The sequence below is a fragment of the Kogia breviceps genome, chromosome 14 (assembly GCF_026419965.1).
Source record: "Kogia breviceps isolate mKogBre1 chromosome 14, mKogBre1 haplotype 1, whole genome shotgun sequence".
NCBI classification, from domain to species: Eukaryota; Metazoa; Chordata; class Mammalia; order Artiodactyla; family Physeteridae; genus Kogia; species Kogia breviceps.
Window position 1 is genome coordinate 65,721,856 of NC_081323.1, and position 20,884 is coordinate 65,742,739.

At 45.3% G+C, this 20,884-nt stretch overlaps 1 protein-coding gene across 6 annotated transcripts in view; it reads right to left on the minus strand.

Moving 5' to 3' along the window:
* Positions 1 to 20,539, minus strand: part of MYH11 (myosin heavy chain 11) — a 122,078-nt gene extending 101,539 nt beyond the window's left edge. For 3 of the 6 annotated variants that reach the window (XM_067013496.1, XM_067013497.1, XM_067013498.1), the window contains exons 1-2: positions 20,080 to 20,507; positions 6,216 to 6,577 (exon numbers count right to left, since the gene is read on the minus strand). In XM_067013496.1, the coding sequence (XP_066869597.1) occupies positions 6,216 to 6,560 (345 nt within the window). In that variant the 5' untranslated portion in view covers positions 6,561 to 6,577; positions 20,080 to 20,507. Of the gene's footprint in view, positions 1 to 6,215; positions 6,578 to 20,079 lie in introns of all 6 variants that reach the window. The other 3 variants (XM_059038282.2, XM_059038284.2, XM_067013499.1) reach the window with 2 other exon arrangements.
* Positions 20,540 to 20,884: the final 345 nt, after the last annotated feature.

Here is a 20,884-nt window from a genome sequence, read left to right on the forward strand (position 1 = left end):
TTCCATTTATATGAAATGCCCAGAACAGGCAAATCCACAGAGACAGAAAACAGATCTCTGGTTTCCAGGGACTGCAGAGACGCGGGAATTGGAGTGACTGCTAGCTGGAATGGGTTTCTTTGGGGGGTTATGAAAATGTTCTGGAACCAGACAGTGGTGATAGTAGCACTACATTGTGAGTGAGTGTATTACTCCCACTGAATTGTTTCCTTTAAACTGATTAATATGGTGAATCCATATTATATGGATTTTATCACAGTTTTTTAGAAAAAGTCAGGAATTCCCTGGCAGTCCAGTGGTTAGGACTCGGGGCTTCCACTGCTCGGGGCCCGGGTTCAATCCCTGGTCGGGGAACTAAGATCCCGCACGCCACATGGCGCAGCCAAAAAAATTAATTAATCTTAAAAAAATTGTCTTATATGTATATGTATAACTGATTCACTTTGTTATAAAGCAGAAACTAACACACCATTTTAAAGCAATTCTACTCCAATAAAGAGGTAAAAAAAAAAAATTGTCCTGCCCTACCAAGCGCAGAGGAGCATGTGAAAATGATCAGACCAGGGAAGGGGCGTGAAGATGCTCGCACACCCTGCCGTGCTGTGCCTGGGGAAGGCGCTGTCCTGGTTCTTACTGTTCCTTACTGTACGCTGGCCTTTCCCATGGGCTGAGGTCACAGCCCAGGAGGGAGGCACCAACCTATCCCACAGGAACTGCTTTACCAAACAATAACATCAGTGCTGCCCAAGGCTCTGATGGCCGGGAAGCATGTCTTCCCTCCAACTCCCCCGAGAAGTGACTAAAGGAGGAGGAGCAGATATTCCATCACTGGGTTTCACTCAGAGCAGTGATCAAAGTCACTTTCACTTGACCAAAGTCACCCAGCAAGACACTGGCAGCACTGAGCTCCAACTTGGCCCAGTCCGAGGAATGGACACTGTCCATAAGGCTGTGGACCTATCCCTGTCCTACAGAAACAATAGATCATTTGTTCATTCATTTACTCATTCATTCAGTGTGTGCCCTAGACACTGTGCAAGGCTCTGGGGTTATACTAGAAGACAAAGCACACAGGTCCTGCCCACAAACGGCTTCCAGTCATGCTGGCAACTGGTTGAAGAGTGGGAGCCACCTCCAGCTCCTCTCAGGCCGTGCCTACTTCCACTGCCATGTCCTTTCCAGAATGTGTCATTTACAACCCTAACCACCCCTCCAGGGACCTGGAGGCAGTAAAGAGCAGTGGTTAAGAGTATAGGATTGACTACCAAGGATTTGTTGGAGCTCTCATTCTGCTACTTCTTGGCTGTGTGTCCCTGGGCAAGTCTCTTAGCCTCTCGGAGCCTCAGTTATCCTCATCTGCAAAATGGGCAGGTGTAATAGCAGCTCCTTCATTGGTTTGTTGTGAGATAGCCCTCGTGAAGCATTTAGCACAGTACCTGGTATGTAACAGGGGCTCAATAAATGTTAGTGACCATCCAGTGCTCCCTTTGTTTCATGATGATGAAAATCTTGCCACCTTGGAAACTTCAAATGGAATGTCCTCTCTCCCTGGAACACTTCTCCCTGATCTTCCCAGAGCCATTTCCATCCGCTCTTTCAGGGCTCAGTCTAAATGTCCCTCCTAGACTGCAAGCTGCACACCAGTATATATCTAGCACCCAGCACAGCGCCAGGCACATAGCAGACACTCAGTAAATATTTGCTGAATACAATGAATAAAAGAACGAAGGGAGGGAGGGAGGAAGGCAGGCAGGCATGGCTCTCCCAACTCCATCATCGGCTTCTGAAGGAGAAATATCACCTTCCTCCTGTTTGCCTAGGACACCTCCTGGTGCTATGTACACAGCAATCACTTAATCCATGCTTCCAGACAGATCTGAATCTCTGTCCAGTTCAGTACATCTTTCCGGGGCACAGTGGCCCAACAGGAAGGACTAGGAAGGCAGTAGCACACCCCACACAGAAGCTGGGCTACAGAATCTGGAGTTTCAGTCTCCATTGCTCCAACTCGGTTGGTCTCACCTGACCCAGCCCACCTGCACTTGATTGTGCTTCTGCTTCCCCATCCCCACGAGTCCCTTTCCAACTGGTCAAGTTCAGAGGTTTCAACATCCCCGCCTCCCATGTCCCAGCCGGCATCTCAGGGCCCGGTGCCACAGCAGGTCCCAGCTGCAGGCCAAGGGTTTCCCTCTTGTGACCGTATTAGGAAGTGACTCCACTTTTTCCCTAACACTTTATATGGTCAGCTGTGGAGCCTTGAGCTCCCAAGGCCTCCGGCAGAAATGAGGAACAGTGGGGGAAGGTGGAAGAGATGCAGGCTTTAAGTCACAGAGGCCTGGTTGAACCTCAGCCTTGCCCTCATTGCCTGTGTGACTTGAGCAAGAGGCCAAACCCCTGAGCCTCTTCTTCCCCATCTATAAAACAATGGATAACCATACTTTCTTTACCAGGTTGTAGTGCAATATCATGACTTTCTGAACATGTATCCTAGAGAAAGACCTGGTCCACCAAGAATGTGACCTGCTACAGCCTTGATTTTAAAGGGCAAAAAAGACTAGAAACCACCTAAATATCCATCAGTGGGAGACTGGCTCAATAATTATGGCACACGGCCCTTTAAAGGAATACATATGTATGTATACAGATATACATATATTTGCCTCTATATGTATAAAATATTGCTGGAAGGCTACATAAGGAACTGGTGACCATGGTTTCTCTAAAGAGGGGAACCAGAAGGTGAGGGATGGGGATGAAAGGAAAAGTTCTAAAATACCCTTATATACTATGTTATTTACTATTTGCGTGTGTTGTCTATTCAAAAAAATGTTTTAAGTCTGAGTGGTTAGATAGTTGTGAATAGACACAAGTAAAAGCCACAAAAAAATAAATAAATAAGAAATTCCCCATTTCCCCCTCCCCCAGACCCTGGCAACCACCATTCTACTCTCTGATTCTCTGAGTTTGACTATTTTAGATTCTCACGTAAATGGGATCCTGCAGGATTTTCCCCTCTCTCTCTGGCTTATTTCACTCAGCATAATGTCCTCCAGGTTCATCCATGTTGTTACAAATGGCAGGATTTCCGTCTGTTTTAAAGCAGGGTTATTACGTTGTAAGGTGTATTTACCACCTTTCCTTCATCCATTCATCATTGTAGAATCTACGTTACACATCTGCATCCAGCTCACGTGTGCCTTATCTTCCTCCCCTCAGTTATCAGTCAGCCTCAGGGCGAGGACTGGGCCCTGTGACTCTCAGCATCCCACCAGAGAGGGAAGCAGGGGAGTCAAGAGCACTTAACGGGCAAGCCAGAGTCTGATCCGGTCCCTCCCCAGGCCAAGTCTCGTCACCTCTCTGCCTCGGTCACCTCGTGTGCAGGGTGGGATGTGAGCTTCACTCTCGCCAGAGAGCTGGGACTTGGGATGGTAGCCAGTACAAGCAAGGCCCACATCTTCACTGAGCTTCCTCTGCCTGAAACCCCGTCCCATCTCCCAGCCCAACACCAGGGACAGAGCCGACTGCTAAGCAGTCATGAAAAATCCCAGGCAGAGAGAAGCCAGCCAACAACAACATCCAAAATAGCAAGAGAGTGCTGGACCAGGGATCAGAGCCACATGCATGCCCCACATGTGCCATCAGTGATCTGTGGCAGCTCAGGCAAGAAACTGCATCTCTCAGATTAGGAGACGGGACCCTCTGGCTTCTACCTCTTCTAGACCCACGAGGACAAGACATCAGCCAGGACCTAAGCAAAAGTGCCTTGTTCGAAATGAGCCTTGCAGAATGGAAGGGAAAGTTCTCTTCTTTATCAAGGGCAAAGTCGGGCACGGCCAGCTGCCTGAGCATCACCTGCCACCCACCTGTAATAAGGGCTGCCCCTTCCGCTATCACGCGCCAGGTGGGTAACTTGCTGTGTCCCCCATCTCCACCCCGTCCTCCTTTATCTCCTCTGTCACGGACAACAGTTTCTATTTAAGTGATTAAACTGACCAGAAAGGAAGGAGACAGAAGTGGACGTGTGGTCGTAAGACTGAAAGGCTTCTCATCTAATCTGTCCAGAGAAGCATAGCAGGAATTTGAAGATTTGATTGAGTTTTTAATCTGTTGTCAGAAGATAGTCTGGGTCTTGGGACCTTCATAAGCCCCTCATTTTTCCTGATTTCTATTTTGGGCTCAAACACCTGTGTCAGAGCATAGCAGGCGAGATTCATATCCAGGCCCATCCTTGACCTCCTTGGATGAAGATGACTCATCTTGGATAGGAGACCCACGGGAGCCCAGCTCCCCTCTTGCTCCTTGCAGATTGGTGTCCTTAGAAATATCCACTCTGTACCAACAGCCCCAGGTTGATAATGCTTCCAAACAAGGAGTGGTATCAACAAAAGGGACTTGCCCTGCTTACTTAGAGAGCATCTTAGACTATCCTTAGAGAGTCTTTAGTACTCTGAGCCTCAGCTTTAATTAGCACAACATCCACTGAATGAAGTATGCTTGTCCCATCTTACAGACGAGCATACTTCATTCAGTGGATATTGTACTAATTAAATGAGATAAAGAGGAGGCATTTGTAGAATTATGAGCTGCCTCCTCATCCCCCCTTGGCTCTTTAAAAAAAACCCATTGTAACCCCCTCTGAACAATCCATAAGAAGAATAGATCATTAATTACGGTACATCCATAGCATAGGTCACAAAGCCCATAAAGGGGTATTTTGGGTTTGTGAATGAGCAGTGGGGCTGCTCATCACTGACTTGTACGTAGAAAGAAGAGCGGGTCCCCAGCCTAGGTGCACAGGCTTTTCAATATGTAAACACACACTATTTTCACAAAGAAACACCAGGAATGCACCAACATCTTATCAGCTGTTAACTCTGGGGGAGGACTGATTTTTTGTGTTTACCGTGCTTTTCTGAATTTTCCAAATCTTCTGGAATGAATGTGCCTTATTTTCCTAATTAGGGAAAATATCTGCAGGACACTTTTAGAGATGACAAGGGAGTTTTCTAATTTTCACGTGGTAAAACACTAAGGGGAGGACCAGAGGGCCTAAAGATGGAGGTGACTCTTTCCCTAAGTGTGCAAAGAATCCAAGAACATCTGTCTGGTAATAACAAAAATGACCATAACTGCAACAAAACTAATAAAAACAACACCTAGCTTGTTGAGTGCCTGCAACATGCCAGGAAGCATGCCAAGTGCTTTCTTTTCAGAGTAACCCAGTCTATGAGGCTGGTACTATTCTTGTGTTCATTTTACAGAGAAGGAAACAAAATTTCAGAGAAATTAGATAACTTGCCCAAGGGATGAACATACGCTTTCTGAGAGGCAAGATAGACAAAGGCTGGCCTGGGAGACGCTCTGCCCACCAGTTTGGCTTAATGGGGTTACCATGCCCTTCTATATCCTGGGGAGCTGGCCCACCCCACAAGGAAACTGTACCCCTGAGTCACACATCATCTAGTCCAGACTGTCCCACAGAGCTTTCTGCAGTGATGGGAATGTTCTATACTTGCGCTGTCACAGGTATACAGCAGCCACTAGCCACAGGTGGCTGTTGGGCATTTAACATGAAGCCCAGTACAAGTGAAGAAGTGAACTTTTAAGAATTGATGCTTAATTAGTTTACGTCTAACTTTAGTTAGCCACATGTGGCCGGTGGCTACCATATTGGACAGTGCAGCTCTAGTCCACTCTGATCTGCACAGTTGACCCAGAGGAGTCCAGGTCAATCTAGGCGTTTCCATTTGGGACAGGGAAGGCCTCCACCAAACCTCACCAAGGTCCTCATGTCTCCTACCTACTTGACTGCCAGGATGGACCAGCTTTCCCAAGGAGGTTGAGAGCCCTCTTTATTTCCAAGATGGAGGAAGAGCAGGGAACTACTTCACTGAAATCCGCTGAGCACTGACCAAGCGCCTACGGGATCACATGGAATCTCTGGATCTCCTTTACGTGGGGGCGGTGATTGTTCTCATTTTGCAGATGGGAAAACTGAGGCTTCAAGAGGTGAAATAACCTGTTCAATGTCACAGAACTAGGTAGGGCAAGGTGAATGGGAACCCAGGTCTGGACGATTCCATCCCACCATGCAGCCTCCCTCAGTGAAAACTTCAGCCTCCCAACCTGCACCCCGAAGACATCTCCAAGCCTCTCCCTTCCCTCAGGGGTGCAGGAGGCCAGCAAGAAGTGACTGGCTGCCCCAAGATACTCACGTATATGAGTCCTGAGAAGTACCTCTCCCTCAGGTTGTGTAGCACGGAGGCTTCATTGAGACACGTCAGCTCTGCCATGTCTTCCACCTTGGAGAACTTGGGCGGGTTCATCTTCTGGATATCATCTTTGCTGACCGTGACCTTCTTGCCATTCTCCACTAGCTCCACCATCACTTCATCCCCCTTCTCCTCCTTGATGCTGGCTGCCTCGAAGCCCTGCTTCTCTGAAGGGACCCACACCAGCTTCTTGGCGGCCCAGTCAGCCTGGGCCACTGGGTTGTTGATGAAGTTTTTGTCCACAAAGAGGAACTTCTCATCATCACTGAGCTGGTCCTTCTGTGCCATGGTGCCTGGTTGGTTCCCTGGGGAATAAGGCTACAGGGTCAGAATTAGATCAGAACCAAGCCCTAAAGACAGATAAAGCCCTCACCTCATCATGTCTGGGAATGCAGTCTGCAGAAACATTCCACAGAGTACAAAGGTGTTCCCTGCAGGATGGTTTATGTTGTCCAAAAATGGAAACAACCCAACGGCCCTTCAGAAAAGGATCTCCATGGGCTTCCCTGGTGGCGCACTGGTTAAGAATCTGCCTGCCAATGCAAGGGACATGGGTTCGAGCCCTGCTCCGGGAAGATCCCACATGCCGCGGAGCAACTAAGCCCGCGTGCCACAACTACTGAGCCTACGCTCAAGAGCCCGTGAGCCACAACAACTGAGCTTGTGTGTCACAACTACTGAGCCCACGTGCCACAACCACTGAAGTCTGTGTGCCTAGAGCCCATGTTCCGCAACAAGAGAAGCCACCGTAATGAGAAGCCCGTGCACTGCAACAGAGTAGCACCCCTGACCGCAACAAGAGAAAGCCTGTGCAGCAAAGAAGACCCAACGCAGCCAAAAATAAAAACAAATAAATAAATAAATTTATTTTTAAAAAAAGAAAGAAAGAAAAGGATCTCCATCATTGCCTGTTGTCCATCAACATGGCATGGGTACATAAACCATTATATTTTCATACAATGAAATGCTATCCAGGGGTTAAGATGCAAGAAATATGTCAAGGTGTGTTGACACAGGAAGATATCCAAGTCTTACAGTTTACTGTAAAAATAAAAGGGGGGGGTCCTCAAATGGTTAAAAAGAGAGTTATCATATGATCCAACAATCCCATTCCTGTGTATATACCCAAGAGAAATGAAAACATACCTCCACACAAAAACTCATAAGCTCATGTTCATAGAAGCATTATTTCTAATAGCCAAGAAGTGTCAAAAAAACCCCAAATGTCCATCAACAGATGAATGGATAAATAAAATATGGCCTCTTCATATAACGGAATATTATTCAGCCATAAAAAGGAATGGGGTACTGATATACACTGAGCATTAATGAATCTTGAAAACACTATGCTAAGTAAAAGAATCTAGTCACAGAGGACCACATATTATATGATTCCACTTACTCAAAATGTCCAGAATAGGCAAATCCATAGAGATAGAAAGTAGATTAGTGGTTGCCAGCAGCTGGGAGAGAATTAGAGGATGACAGCAAAGGGGTGCAGGGTTTCTTTTGGGGGTAATGAAAATGTTCTAGAATGTACTGCAGTGATGGATGCACAATTCTGTGAATATGCTAAAAGCCATTCAATTGTACAATTTAAATGGGTGAATTGTATGGTATTTAAATTATATCTCAATAAAACTGTTTAAAAATGAAATATAGGGAATATTGTAAAACAGTAGGTATAACCCATTTTATTTAAAAATATTTAGAATCCATATAGACAGAATAACTGGAGAAATATGCACTTATCAATATAGTTATGAAGGGATTTTTACTTTTTATGGGGTTTTTTGCCAATTTTTTATTGTGGTAAAATATACATAAGTATACTGTCTTACTCATTTTATGACACTAAGTTCAGTGACATTAAGTACATTCATATTGTTGTGCAAGTATCACCACCATCCAGCTCCAGAACTCTTTTCATCTTGCAAAACGGAGACTCCACACCCATTAAAGACTAATTCCCCATTGCCTCGTCCCTCCAGCCACTGGCAACCACTATTCTACTTTCTTTTCTTTTTAATTTTTTTTTTAGTTTATCTTTTATTTTTATTATTATTATTATTATTTAGTTTGGGCTGTGTTGGGTCTTCGTTGCTGCGTGCGGGCTTTCTCTAACTGCGGCAAGCAGGGGCTACTCTTCGTTGCAGTGTGCAGGCTTCTTATTGTGGTGACTTCTCTTGCTGTGGAGCATGGGCTCTAGGTGCATGGGCTTCAGTAGTTGTGGCACACAGGCCCAGTAGTTGTGGCTCGCGGGCTCTAAAGCGCAGGCTCAGTAGTTGTGGTGCATGGGTTGAGTTGCTCCGCAGCATGTGGGATCTTCCCAGACTAGGGCTCGAACCCGTGTGCCCTGCATTGGCAGGCAGATTCTTAACCACTGCGTCACCAGGGAAGCTCTCTACTTTCTATATCTATGAATTTCACTACTCTAGGAACCTCATATCAGTGGAATCATACAGTATTTGTCCTTTTGTCACTGGCATATGTCTCTTAGCATAATGTCCTCAAGGTTCATCCATGTTGCAGCATGAATCAGAATTTCCTTCCTTTTTTAAGGCTGAATAATATTCCATCGTATGGATATATGACATTTTGTTTACCCATTCATCTGTTGATGGACACCTGAGTTACTTCCACATTTTCTCTATCGTGAATAATGCTACTCTGAACATGGGTATACTTTCTATTACATATTTTTGCCATACTTATAGTTTTATAACTTTTATTAAATTTATGATCAACAAAAATAGATACTTTAAAAACACCTTCAAATAGCCAATCCACATAAGAAAAAGATGTTCAGCCTCACTAGTAAATGAAGAAATACCAGGTGAAGCAGTAAGATATTGCTTTTCACCCATAGCTTGGATAAGATGAAAACCACTGATAATATCCAGTGTTGTCAAGAGTGTAGGGTCCAGGCCTCTGCATACATCGCCCTTACAGATGGAAAGTTCCTAAAATTCATGCATACCCCCTGAACTGCTTTTTGATTTCTAGCAAGTTAGCTTAAGGAAACTGAGAAGTGCTAACAGATGTATAAAAATGTGCATTGCAGTGCTATTTGGAACAGCAAAACCTGCAAGCAATCCAAACGGCTTCAATGAGTGCCTTGTTAAATTACAGAGCATCCAGGCAACAGAATCCTATAATTCCACCCAAAATTCAAGATGTAGACTTATCTATGCCACACAAAGATTTTTCCCTTTCAAACCCTCCTACACTGTTGGTGGGAATGGAAGTTGGTACAATCACTATGGAAAACAGTATGGAGGTTCCTCAGAAAACTAAAAACGGAATTACTATATGATCCAGTAACCCCACTCCTGGGAATATACCCAGACAAAACCATAATTCAGAAACATACATGCACCCCTATATTCATAGCAGCACTGTTCACAATAGCCAAAACATGGAAACAATCTAAATGTCCATCGACAGATGAATGGGTAAAGAAGATGTGATACATATATACAATGGAATACTACTCGGCCATAAAAAAGAACGAAATAATGCCATTTTCAGCAACATAGATGCAGCTAGAGATTATCATACTAAGTGAAGTAAGTCAGAAAGAGAAAGACAAATACCATATTATATCACTTACATGTGGAATCTAAAATATGGACAAATGAACCTATCTACAAAACAGAAAGAGACTCACAGACATAGAGATCAGACTTGTGGTTGCCATGGGGGAGAGAGGGAGGGAGAGGGATGGACTGGGAGTTTGGGGTTGGTAGATGCAAATTATTACATTTAGAATGGATAAACAACAAGGTCCTAATGTGTAGCACAGGGAACTATATTCAATATCCTGTGATAAACCATAATGGAAAAGAATATTAAAAAAAAGAATGGGGGCTTCCCTGGTGGCGCAGTGGTTGAGAATCCGCCTGCCGATGCAGGGGACGCGGGTTCGTGCCCCAGTCCGGGAAGATCCCACGTGCCGCGGAGCGGCTGGGCCCGTGAGCCATGGCCGCTGAGCCTGCGCGTCCGGAGCCTGTGCCCCGCAACGGGAGAGGCCGCAACAGTGAGAGGCCCGCGTAACACACACACACACACAAAAAAAATAAAATAAAAAAATAAAAATAAAAAAAAGAATGTTAAAAAAAGAAGAAATAATAAAAGTGACAATTCATAGACTTAATGCTGGTTACAGATTTGTACACAATTTTTGAACATTAAAAGACTATAAATTAATTAAAACGCAAATTATAGATTTGAAAAATAAAAAAAATTAGCAAAAAGATTTTTCCCTTTCATCTTAACATATTTATTTGTCATTTACATGCTTTAAAATCCTCTCATTGTAAATGCACAATTCAATGATTTCTAGGAAGTTTACAGAGTTGTGCATTTATCATGATGCTAAATTTTGGACCATTTCCATCATCTCAAACAGGGTTTCCTCATGCTGGTCTGCAGTCACTCCCTGTTCCTACCCACAACCCTTGGCAACCACTAATCTATTATCTGTCTCTATAGATTTGCCTTTTCGGGGCATTGCATATAAAAGGAATCACACGATGGATGACTTTGGACCATGCAAAGATGTATTTATGATATCTTTTTAGGTTAAAAACAATATGAATAAATGGAATACTCAACAATACAAAGGAACAAACTACACAATAAAATAGTCGAATCTCAAAAGCAAGCTCAGCGAAAGAAGCAAGACCCAAAGTCTACATGCTCTATTATTCCACTAATGTGGAAGTCTAGAAAAGGCAAAACTATGGTGACACAAAGCAGATCAGTGGTTGCCAGAGGCTGGGGAGGCCACTGACCGCCAAGAGGCACAAAGGAAATTTGGGGGTGATGAAAAAATGTTTTATATCCTGATTATGGTGGTGAATATATAACTGTATACATTTGACAAAATTTATTGGGCTGTACACTTAAAAATCAATGAATATTTAAAAAAATGGTGAGTTATATGTAGATTATACCTCAATAAAGCTGATTAAAATATTTATAATAGAGTAATTCTTGTCATTTTATGTCTGTGTATACTTTTTTTGTGTTTTTTTGCGGTACGCGGGCCTCTCACTGTTGTGGCCTCTCCCTTTGCGGAGCACAGGCTCCGGACGCGCAGGCTCAGTGGCCATGGCTCACGGGCCCAGCCGCTCCGTGGCACGTGGGATCTTCCCAGACCGGGACACGAGCCTGTGTCCCCTGCATCGGCAGGTGGACTCTCAACCACTGCGCCACCAGAGAAGCCCTGTGTATACATTTTAAAAAGTCTAGAGAACTACACACTAAAATATTAAACTAGGGTTCTATTTGGTCAAATATGGGACAAGAGTTGAAAGGTGAATATGTTTAAATCCATGAGCTCATAATGATTAAAAAAAATTCACAAGTCATCCTTGTAAGATGCTGGGGAATCAACCCATTGTATTGAAAACTGGTAAAGAAAGAGGGGAAACTGAAACACTGATGCTGTCTTTCTACAAACTGTTCCTCAAGGTCACTAAATAATTGACAAGAAGTCTGTCTTTATATAAAATGTCAAGTCATTAAATGTCCTCTCAACATGGGGAGCCCATTTGTGACAGATTCTCCATTCTGTTGTCTAGATGTGTTCATGAGACAAAGTGCTGAGGCAACAGACTCTTTATAGGCCGATCCAAGGGCCCATTCCAGATCCTCTGACCATACCTGAAGGAGCTGCCCTGCTCTAGTAACACTTGCTCTCACTCAGTTCCTCCAACCCACCCCATCTCTCCCCCCCCATCCACTGTTGGTTCTGAAGAACTAAAGTGCAAGCTGAGTTAGGATGTACAGCCACCAGGACGTACTGTGTGGTTGATCCCCCCACTTCAGCAGAAAACAATGCATAACTCGTTTGAATTCACCAACATAATCTCCACACTTAGGCCAACAAATCCCACGGAGGTGGAGTAACCCCCATATCCCATCAATGGGCCCCTGGAGCTGGGCAGCCACCTCCTAAAATCCAGACTTTGCAAGGCAAAAATCAGAGGGGCAGTTACTCCCACTTTTCTCTTCTGGGGTGAAAATAACAATAATACAAACCAAAGGCTGCCAACAAATTCACTCAATATCAAACTTATTTTAAACTAAAAATACAAATTAAAAAAAAAAAACCCAAAAGCTGATTTGTTCAGAAGGGATGGTTATTTCTCCTGGGAGACCTGATCTAGTAGTTCATTTAAAAAAAAAAAAAAAAGATGGAGAAATGGGTGAATCATTCCCTAAATCTGAATAATCACTTCAGTTATTCCAAAAAGTGAACTAAAGAATAGTAGAGAATGTGCACTGTCCCAGGTTTAACAATCACATTTCCTGCATTTTTAAATTGTTATTGAATTTCTCTTGGGATGTAATGAGTCCAACATCCTCCCTTCACCTCACTTTCACTGTTTATAAAAAAATACTACCTTCTACTTAGAAGAATTCCAGCCAATAAAGGTGGAAGAAATGATGAAACTAAAATGTAGCAATTTTGGAACTCTGAATAAAATAATGGGTCTTGACAATGACTATCAATGTTGCTAAAACATCAGACCATTGATTCTCAAACTTCCTTGTGCATCAGCTTCACCTGGGCAGCTGTGGAATCACAGATGGCTGGGCCCACCCCAGAGCTTCTGAGTCAGTAGGTCTGGGATGAGCCCAAGACCTGCATTTCTAACAGGTTCCCAGGTGATGCTGAGGATGCTGGCCTGGGGTCCACACTTTCAGACCCACTGTATTAGATGAAAAGCAGACGGCAAACTTCATAATGGATGGATCGGGCTGGCACCACCTATACCTACTCATTAACCTTAACGTTGCAAAAACAAAGTCGATCAGAGGTTATGTGCCTCCAGAGGGGTGGCTCTAGGAAGTGCCACCACCACCAATGAAATATTCTTACAAAAAGGAAAATGGGGTGGGGTTGGGGGACCGAAGCCAACAAAGCGTCTGGATCTAACAGCTATTTAAGGGAAATGCAGAGCACAGGGAACATGCCAAACAAGGTCACGGGCATGTGACAAAGCCCACAAGGTGGGAAAGCATAGGACAAATGACTCAGTTTCTTTAACAGGTAAAGTATTTTTAAAAAAAGGGTAACCTGTAGATTAGAAGGGACTTTGGGACCCACAAAAGAAATGGGAGGAGGGTGGGGGTGAAATGATTGGCCTCATATGGAAGGTGAGTGACAGGAACCCAGGGGTACGTCATACTGTTCTCTCCACTTTTGCATGTTTGAAAATTTTCATAATGAAAAAGTCTAACAAGTACAATGAAAGACGAACACTGATAGAGGCAGAGAAAGAACTCCCCTATCCTGTCAACACGCACACCCACACACAGAGCAAATCAGAAATAAAGGTACATTTTGCTGTCTTAAAAAGCCATGCTTTGGGGACTTTCCTGTGGTGCAGCAGTTAAGAATCCGCCTGCCAATGCAGGGGACACGGCTTCGAGCCTTGATCCGGGAAGATCCCACATGCCGCGGAGCAACTAAGCCCGTGAGCCACAACTACTGAGGCTGCACGCCTAGAGCCCGTGCTCCGAGAAGCCACCGCACTGAGAAGCCCGCGCACCACAACAAAGAGTAGCCCCTGCTCGCTGCAGCTAGAGAAAAGCCTGTGCGCCCCAAGGAAGACCCAACGCAGCCAAATAAGTAAATAATTAATTAATTTTTTTAAAAAAGCCACGCTTAAAATGAAAAGCTTTGAGCAACTGAATGTAATTGTCAGAAAAATAAAATTTACTTGACAACCCCTCCAAAAAGAAAAACGGATGAGCTAATCAGGGAAATTTGAACATTGACTCAATATGTTTTATCCTAGGGAATTGGATAAATTCTTTGGTGTGAAAATGGTACTGTGATTTCACCTATTTATTTACTTATTTATTGCGATAGGCGGGCCTCTCACTGTCGTGGCCTCTCCCGTTGCGGAGCACAGGCTCCGGACGCGCAGGCTCAGCGGCCATGGCTCACGGGCCCTGCCGCGGAGCGGCACGTGGGATCCTCCCGGACCGGGACACGAGCCCGCGTCCCCTGAATCGGCAGGCGGACTCTCAACCACTGCGCCACCAGGGAAGCCCGATTTCACCTATTTAGAGAGTCCTTTCCTTTTAGAAAATCATGAAGGGACTACCCTGGTGGCGGTGGTTGAGAGTGGTGGGCAGGCCGAAAGTGGGGGGAGGGGGACTGTTGTGTGTAGTTTAAGGCCATTAGTAGCATCTCTGGTCTCTACCCAATAGATGCTAGTAGCCCACCCTCGCTGCCCCAGTCATGACTACCAAAAATGTCTCCAGATATTGCCAGATGTCCCCTGGGGGAAATAATTATCCCAACCAACCTGGAATGCCAAGTGTAGAAGGTCACATGGGTGGAGTGCGAGCACATGAGAGCAGACAGGAGACAGACACCCAGACAGCCGAACCTCAAGGAGACGCCCCACTGACCTGGTTTCTTCCTCTCAAGCCTTCCTCCCCCACCACCCCCATCCAATGTCCTGCACCAGCTCCGAGAGCTGAAAGGACACCTTCAGGATCATTACACAGGACTGATGGATACTACCTCCAGTTCATGATCAATGAATGGCATTAGCAACGCCTGACACGGCCGAGTGTGTCGGCTCCATACACAGTCCTGTATTCCTCACCAACAACACCCAGCTTCGTTCCTTGAGCGCAGACAAGCTGTTCGTTAGCCTCTGTAAGACCACAGGGTTACAAGTCCCTGCTCTGTGCCGAACCTGCTGGGTGACTCTGGGCAAGTTACTCTCCCTCTCTGGGCCTTGTGCTTTTCATTTGGGGATAGAAATATGGAGGGCTGGCTAGCTGTAACATTTTATGATATCTGTGATTCCAGATCAAAGGGTTGAAGTTGAACCAACTGAGAATGTTTTACTGTTTTAGCTTGTTTTAGCATCGGTTTTATTTTCCCCAGGGGTAAAAGATCTTGCCCCTTCTGCTTCTGTATTAATGGAAAATGAATAAAATACCCCAGAGCCCAAACAGTAACAGGATTTGTACGTCATCAGGCCTAGTTAACAGCTTCCCCTCAGTATTTTACTGCCAAGATTTTAGACCAGAGACACCAACCCAAATGTCCCTGGGGTCAGGTGAGCAATGCAAGGTGACCCAGGCTTCAGGTGGCTGGACAGAGCCCTCTGGTCCTGCCCAAAGAGCATGGCAGCTTCTCAACTCCCACTGGGGTGAAGGAGAATGTGGGCCCTGCATTACCAGATTTCCAACAGACCCCGAAGTCTGCATTTAGGAATGAAATACCCACCCCTAAAGTTAAATCACTGCACATTTTGAATGCCATGCAGGCAAAATGAAAACCCTCTGGGCTTGATCTAGAACACGAACCACCAGCTGGCGGGACCTCTGCAGAGGAGCAGCTATTTCAAGGCCTGGCCCAGGTGTGAGAGGAGCCAAAGTGGAGAGGGAAGCAGGGAGGGGGTGGGCCCCCCAGATGCACCAGATCTCCAAGCCCCAAACTGTCCCCACGAGTAATCGGGACTCTAAATCTGTCATTAATAATAAGCACAATTATCACTGTGCCCTTTCTATTCATGGGATATCGGGCCAGGCAATTTATTACATATACCATCTTGCTATGTCTCTTAAGCGTTCAGCAAGGTGGGCATTATTTATTATTCTTATAAGACTATGGAGGTCCCGGAAGGTAAGTGAAAGTAAAGGCTTTTGCTTGTAAAAGTTGGAGCCGAGATTTGAACCCAGATCTGACACCTGACCTATTCTTAGCAAAAAGTCTCTTCCTTGCATGGACTGGGCCTCGTGGCACTCCCCCACCAGCTGCACCCCCTTCTGATATCTGCCTAACTCATTAGAATATACTGTTTTTAAAGTACCTCCAGAAGGAAGTTCTTACAATCGGTAAAGCTAAATTATTTTTACCTCCCCAAGAGAACTTGGTTAGCAAGAGGTCTGGTGGCTCTCATGGAGGGTGCTTTGAGGATTAGAGACAACTGGCCATTTCTGGCCCTAAAAGCCCTACTGTGTCTTGTGTCTTGCAACTCTGGCTTACCACAGCTTAAAAGAAATGTAGTCTCCTTATATACCTATTTGAGGTTTAAATTTACAATGTCTTTAGAGGACTGTTTAGCAATATCTATCCATTTTCAATGTGCATGCTCTCTAACTTGGCAAATTACATTGCTGGGAATTTATCCTACAGATAAACTCATGTAATTAGACATAAATAGATACACAAAGATGGTCTCTGAAGTCCTGTTTATATGGTGGAGTGAAGCTGGTATGTTTCAATAAGAGGTGGTTTCAATAAGATGCTATCCTTCCACATAATAGAATATTATGCAGATGATAAAAAGAAACATCACAATGTGCTGATATAGAAAGATGAAGATATGTAATCAAGTGAAAAAAACCCACCTAATTTACAATGCCAATGTTCGTGCAAAAAAGGAAGATTTGACATAGGAAAGTTTTGGAAAGATGTTCAAGAATACATTAACCATGTTTATATCAATATCTAAAGATGGGGAAGAGTGGAGAGGTGGGGAAGGAGAAAGAGGGTCAGGAATTCTACCTGGAGACCAGGGAATGGCTATAATGACCCACAGGGGTCTCAGACACTGGCCCCTTCTGAGATTCTGTATCATTTGCTGCATGTTTCACCAGCAGGGGGAAGGAAGTTCAAGCCTGCATGGGCGAGCAGGAGGCGGCCCTATGGTCCTTTCTTAGGGACTTTGATGAGGGCTGTTCCTCCTTAACCCCCAAATCACTGATGCAACTCAGAGACCCCAACTTCTCCTGCAGGAACAACAGGCAGCGCTAGCTTCTTCCTCCATCATCTGATCCCTTACAAAAGTTTCTTCAAAGTCAACTATTCAAAACAGAACAAAACAAAAATTTCCTTCAAATTCCGACTTGGCCTTTTCCAAACTCAGCCTTTCCCCCATGGTGTGGCCATAGTTAACTGTGTTTAAAGGTCAGGGGTAGAGGGAAGAGACCCCTGGTAGCAAAAGAGTCACCGTGGAAGCCAGACAGGCTCCTCCCACTCACAGGTGAGCTCTTCAAGGATGGCCTCGAGACCCTAAATGAATCAAAAAAGGGCCAATAAACCTGGTATCAGTCATGTTCCTGACACAGGTGAGGAAGTGTGTCTATATTCGAGTGGAAGAAGAAAAGGAACTGAGTTTATGAAAAGACATTACACAAAAAGAAAATTAAGGGCAAGTTTCTCTTTTACGGAAACACTATACCATAGGGTTCCTGGTTCTGCCAAGTACCAGATGGGCTACACTGAGCAAGATCCTTAAGGCCTCTGGTCACGTATGTTATAAATAACCATCCACAGAAGTCCACCAGGGGCCAGACACTGTGCTAAATCCTGCATATGCATGATCCTCTTGAATCCTTCCAAAAGGGCAATCCCTTAGTCTCTGCAGTTAGAAAGAGCTAGGTCTGTAGAATCTTGTCTTCCTCACTGGCTAGTCGAGCTACCTTGAGCAAGTTATTCAGACTCCACATTTGTAAAACAGGGCCAATAATAATAGCATCCATTCCAAAGGGCTGTTGTAAAGACTTAGAAACATGATGCCTGTAAAGGATTCAGTGTGTTGTCCAGCAAAAGTGATCAACTAACATTAGCTATTCTCATGAGCCCCATTTTACAGATGGGAAAACTGAGGCTTGGGAAGGTCAATTTGGATGATTTCTAAATTTGCTTGTGATGTTCTCGGATTCCAGTGGATTTAAAATTGGATGTAGTTTTCCAGAAAAAAATCTAATGTGTACCCAATTTTAGAAGTACATGGTTGTACCTATAGCATTAAATCCACCTGTTTCGATTCAATACACTGAGGAAAGGAGAAGACAACTTTCCCACCCCAAAAATAAAACTTCCAAATAAGAGAGAGTAGGAAAAGGTAATCCCCCTTTCCTCCCAAATGTTTTCTCCTCCAGACTCCCCCACTTGTTCCCAAACGGGAAGGACAAGGACAAAGAAATCTCCAGAGGCATGACCAACAAAGCTGCAATACAAGGCTAATTTGTGAGGGGGCCCGAGGATGGCCTCATGGAAAACGCTACCATAAATGGGCATGTTTGCCTCAATCTCAGCCCTCACACAGAAAAGTAAGGATAACAAATCCATAACAAATACCTTGTACGGAATAACACGTCTACTTCAGACATGATAATAAAATACACAGTGTTTACGAGCCCTAGAAGCTTCTCGAGGAAGGCCCGGCTAGTTCACGTTTTGGACTCTTGGGATGGTAGCCCACCTAATCTAGTCATCGGGCCAACTAGACGACCCCGCCACAGGGGACAAACAGTGCATTTTATTTTAAATTTGCAAAAAGTCAGTTTATGTTTTCTTCAGAGATGATAAGCACTTGCCTTATTGGACACACCTGGTCCCATCAGAAACCTGATTCCAACAGAGTTTTTGATCATGGTAAAGAAAAATGATGGTAGGGTCAGGGGTATAGAATTAGCATCAGACAGACACAGGAATGGGATCCACCACTTGTTAGCTGTGAGACATTGGGCAAATTACTTAACCTCTCTGAGCCTCAGCTAGTATACTAAACAGGCATCATAATGCCTCCCTTAAAAGGTTGTGGCAATGATTAAATGAGATCAATTAAGTCAAACGCGGCTACAGTGCATGGCAAATAAGTGCTCTATCAATGGTAGTTTATCTCAATGGGAAAGCACCAAGGAAAGACTGCATTTCCTTCCATGGATCTTCAATATCCTATTTCACACACTGCTATCTAATGACTTTCAGTTCTGCTTCTTTAAGCTCCTTCTCTGTATAAAATGGCCACTTTGCAATTTAATCGATCAATCCTTAATACTGTAGTAAATGCTCCCTTTCTTGGGGTTTCTAAATATTTACTTTTACTTCTTGATAAGTATGGCTTTGAATGGTGCCTTTCCTCAAGCAGCCAAATCCCCACCAGCTCTCAGTGCAGAGAGAGAACATACAACAGGCAGTAGCCACTTTCTCTCACTTTGCCCACTTAGTGACATGAGAGTAACATGTGTACTGGATGCTCTGCAGGAAATCCCAGCCCAATCTTAGCTAACGCACCTGCAGACTTTGTAAGCAAATGTGGACTCTGGCATCCGTCTGAGTATTTGAGGCCCTTGGGGTCAACCTGGATGAGATTTTTAAAAATCTGGAGGGGGGGTGTGTCTGGAAGAAAATCAAGCTGTAATAAATAAACTGGATCATAACCAGCCTATCACTCAAGGGTTATCAGCAGGCATCCTCTAGAGTGAGGAAAAAACACTCCCCTTTCTGCCCATGTGTTTTTAACTGATATAATGCATTAACAGAACTAAGTATGCTCCACTGGAAGCCATACTTTGCCTGCCTATGTGATAGGAAATGACTTTTCAGTGAAGCTCAGCTGCACTCGTTTTGTGCCCAGAATAAAAGAAGCCTGGCTGTTTAAGCGGGACCTCTGTGATTTCTAAAGGAGCACATCTCTCAGATTTGCCTCATAATAAGAATCATCTGGGACTCATATATATAGGGAACAGTTTTTCTGAAGATTCTAGTGTAACCGAAGTTGGGCCCGGGCATTATCTTTAATAAGTACCCCCAAGGTGGTGCTTATCATTGGTTTCCTTGGGAGATGCTGGTTTGGGGGCAATCTAGGATGATGGGGCAGAGAGAAATGAAAATTGTGAACCCGCAGCCCCATAGTCCTTAAGAGGAGGACAACAGATGCTCCTCACCGCTCCCCAGCCCCTGTAGGATGTCTTCTAGGATCCTTAAACCCTCTACTCAATTTCCCTTCCCCCACCAGGACCACATACTTACAGATCTCGAACTGGGGGGAGAGCGGGGAAGAAACTGGATGGAGAGCTCCTATCTGGCACACCTCCCAGGCAGGGGCATCCAAACCTCCCCGCTCGCCTGGGACGCCTCTCTTTATAGACCCGGAGCTGCCTGCGGGAGGGAAAGGGGAGGCGGCGGACGGGGGCGGAGTGGGTGTGAGTCCTGCGCTGATCCCTCCGCAGCGCCACCTGCAGGGTCCGAAAAACGCGGCTTTGGTCCAGGCTTCGCGCGCACCTGTCGCGGCGCCCGTAGACGGGGGCACCCGGGCGGGGGCGCTGGGGGGAGCGGGGGACCGCAGGGCTCCCGGGAAAGGCGCAGCGGGCAGAAGCGTTCGGGGCCAGTGTCTGACCCCGGCTCTGGGACAGTCACCGAGACTCCGGGTCCCTAAAGAAAGGGGTTGAGCGGCCGGCGTCTATAGGGGATGCTTGAGAATTTCTCCCTTGAGTCAGTTCCAGCCGCACGGGCTTTAACCGCTTCCTCCGCGTGGGGGGAACTGTGGGCGGCCCTAGTTGACACCTCCTCTCCCCGCTCCCCATTTTTCTTCGCCCCCCACTACCTGGAAAGGGCCCGGCCGTGCTGCATGAAGGGTGGAGAAAGGGGATTTTTTTGAACTTTGCAAAGTACAAGGCAAGACCCCCCCAACTCTGCTGGGAATTGTGCAGAAAGGGGAAGTTTTTACTTTTCCCAACTTGGCATCCCCACCTCCACCCACAAGCAAAAAAAAAAAAAAAGGCCCAATTGTGACTTCAGGCCCTGGGTGTGCCATTCTCTGGCCGTGTGACCTCAG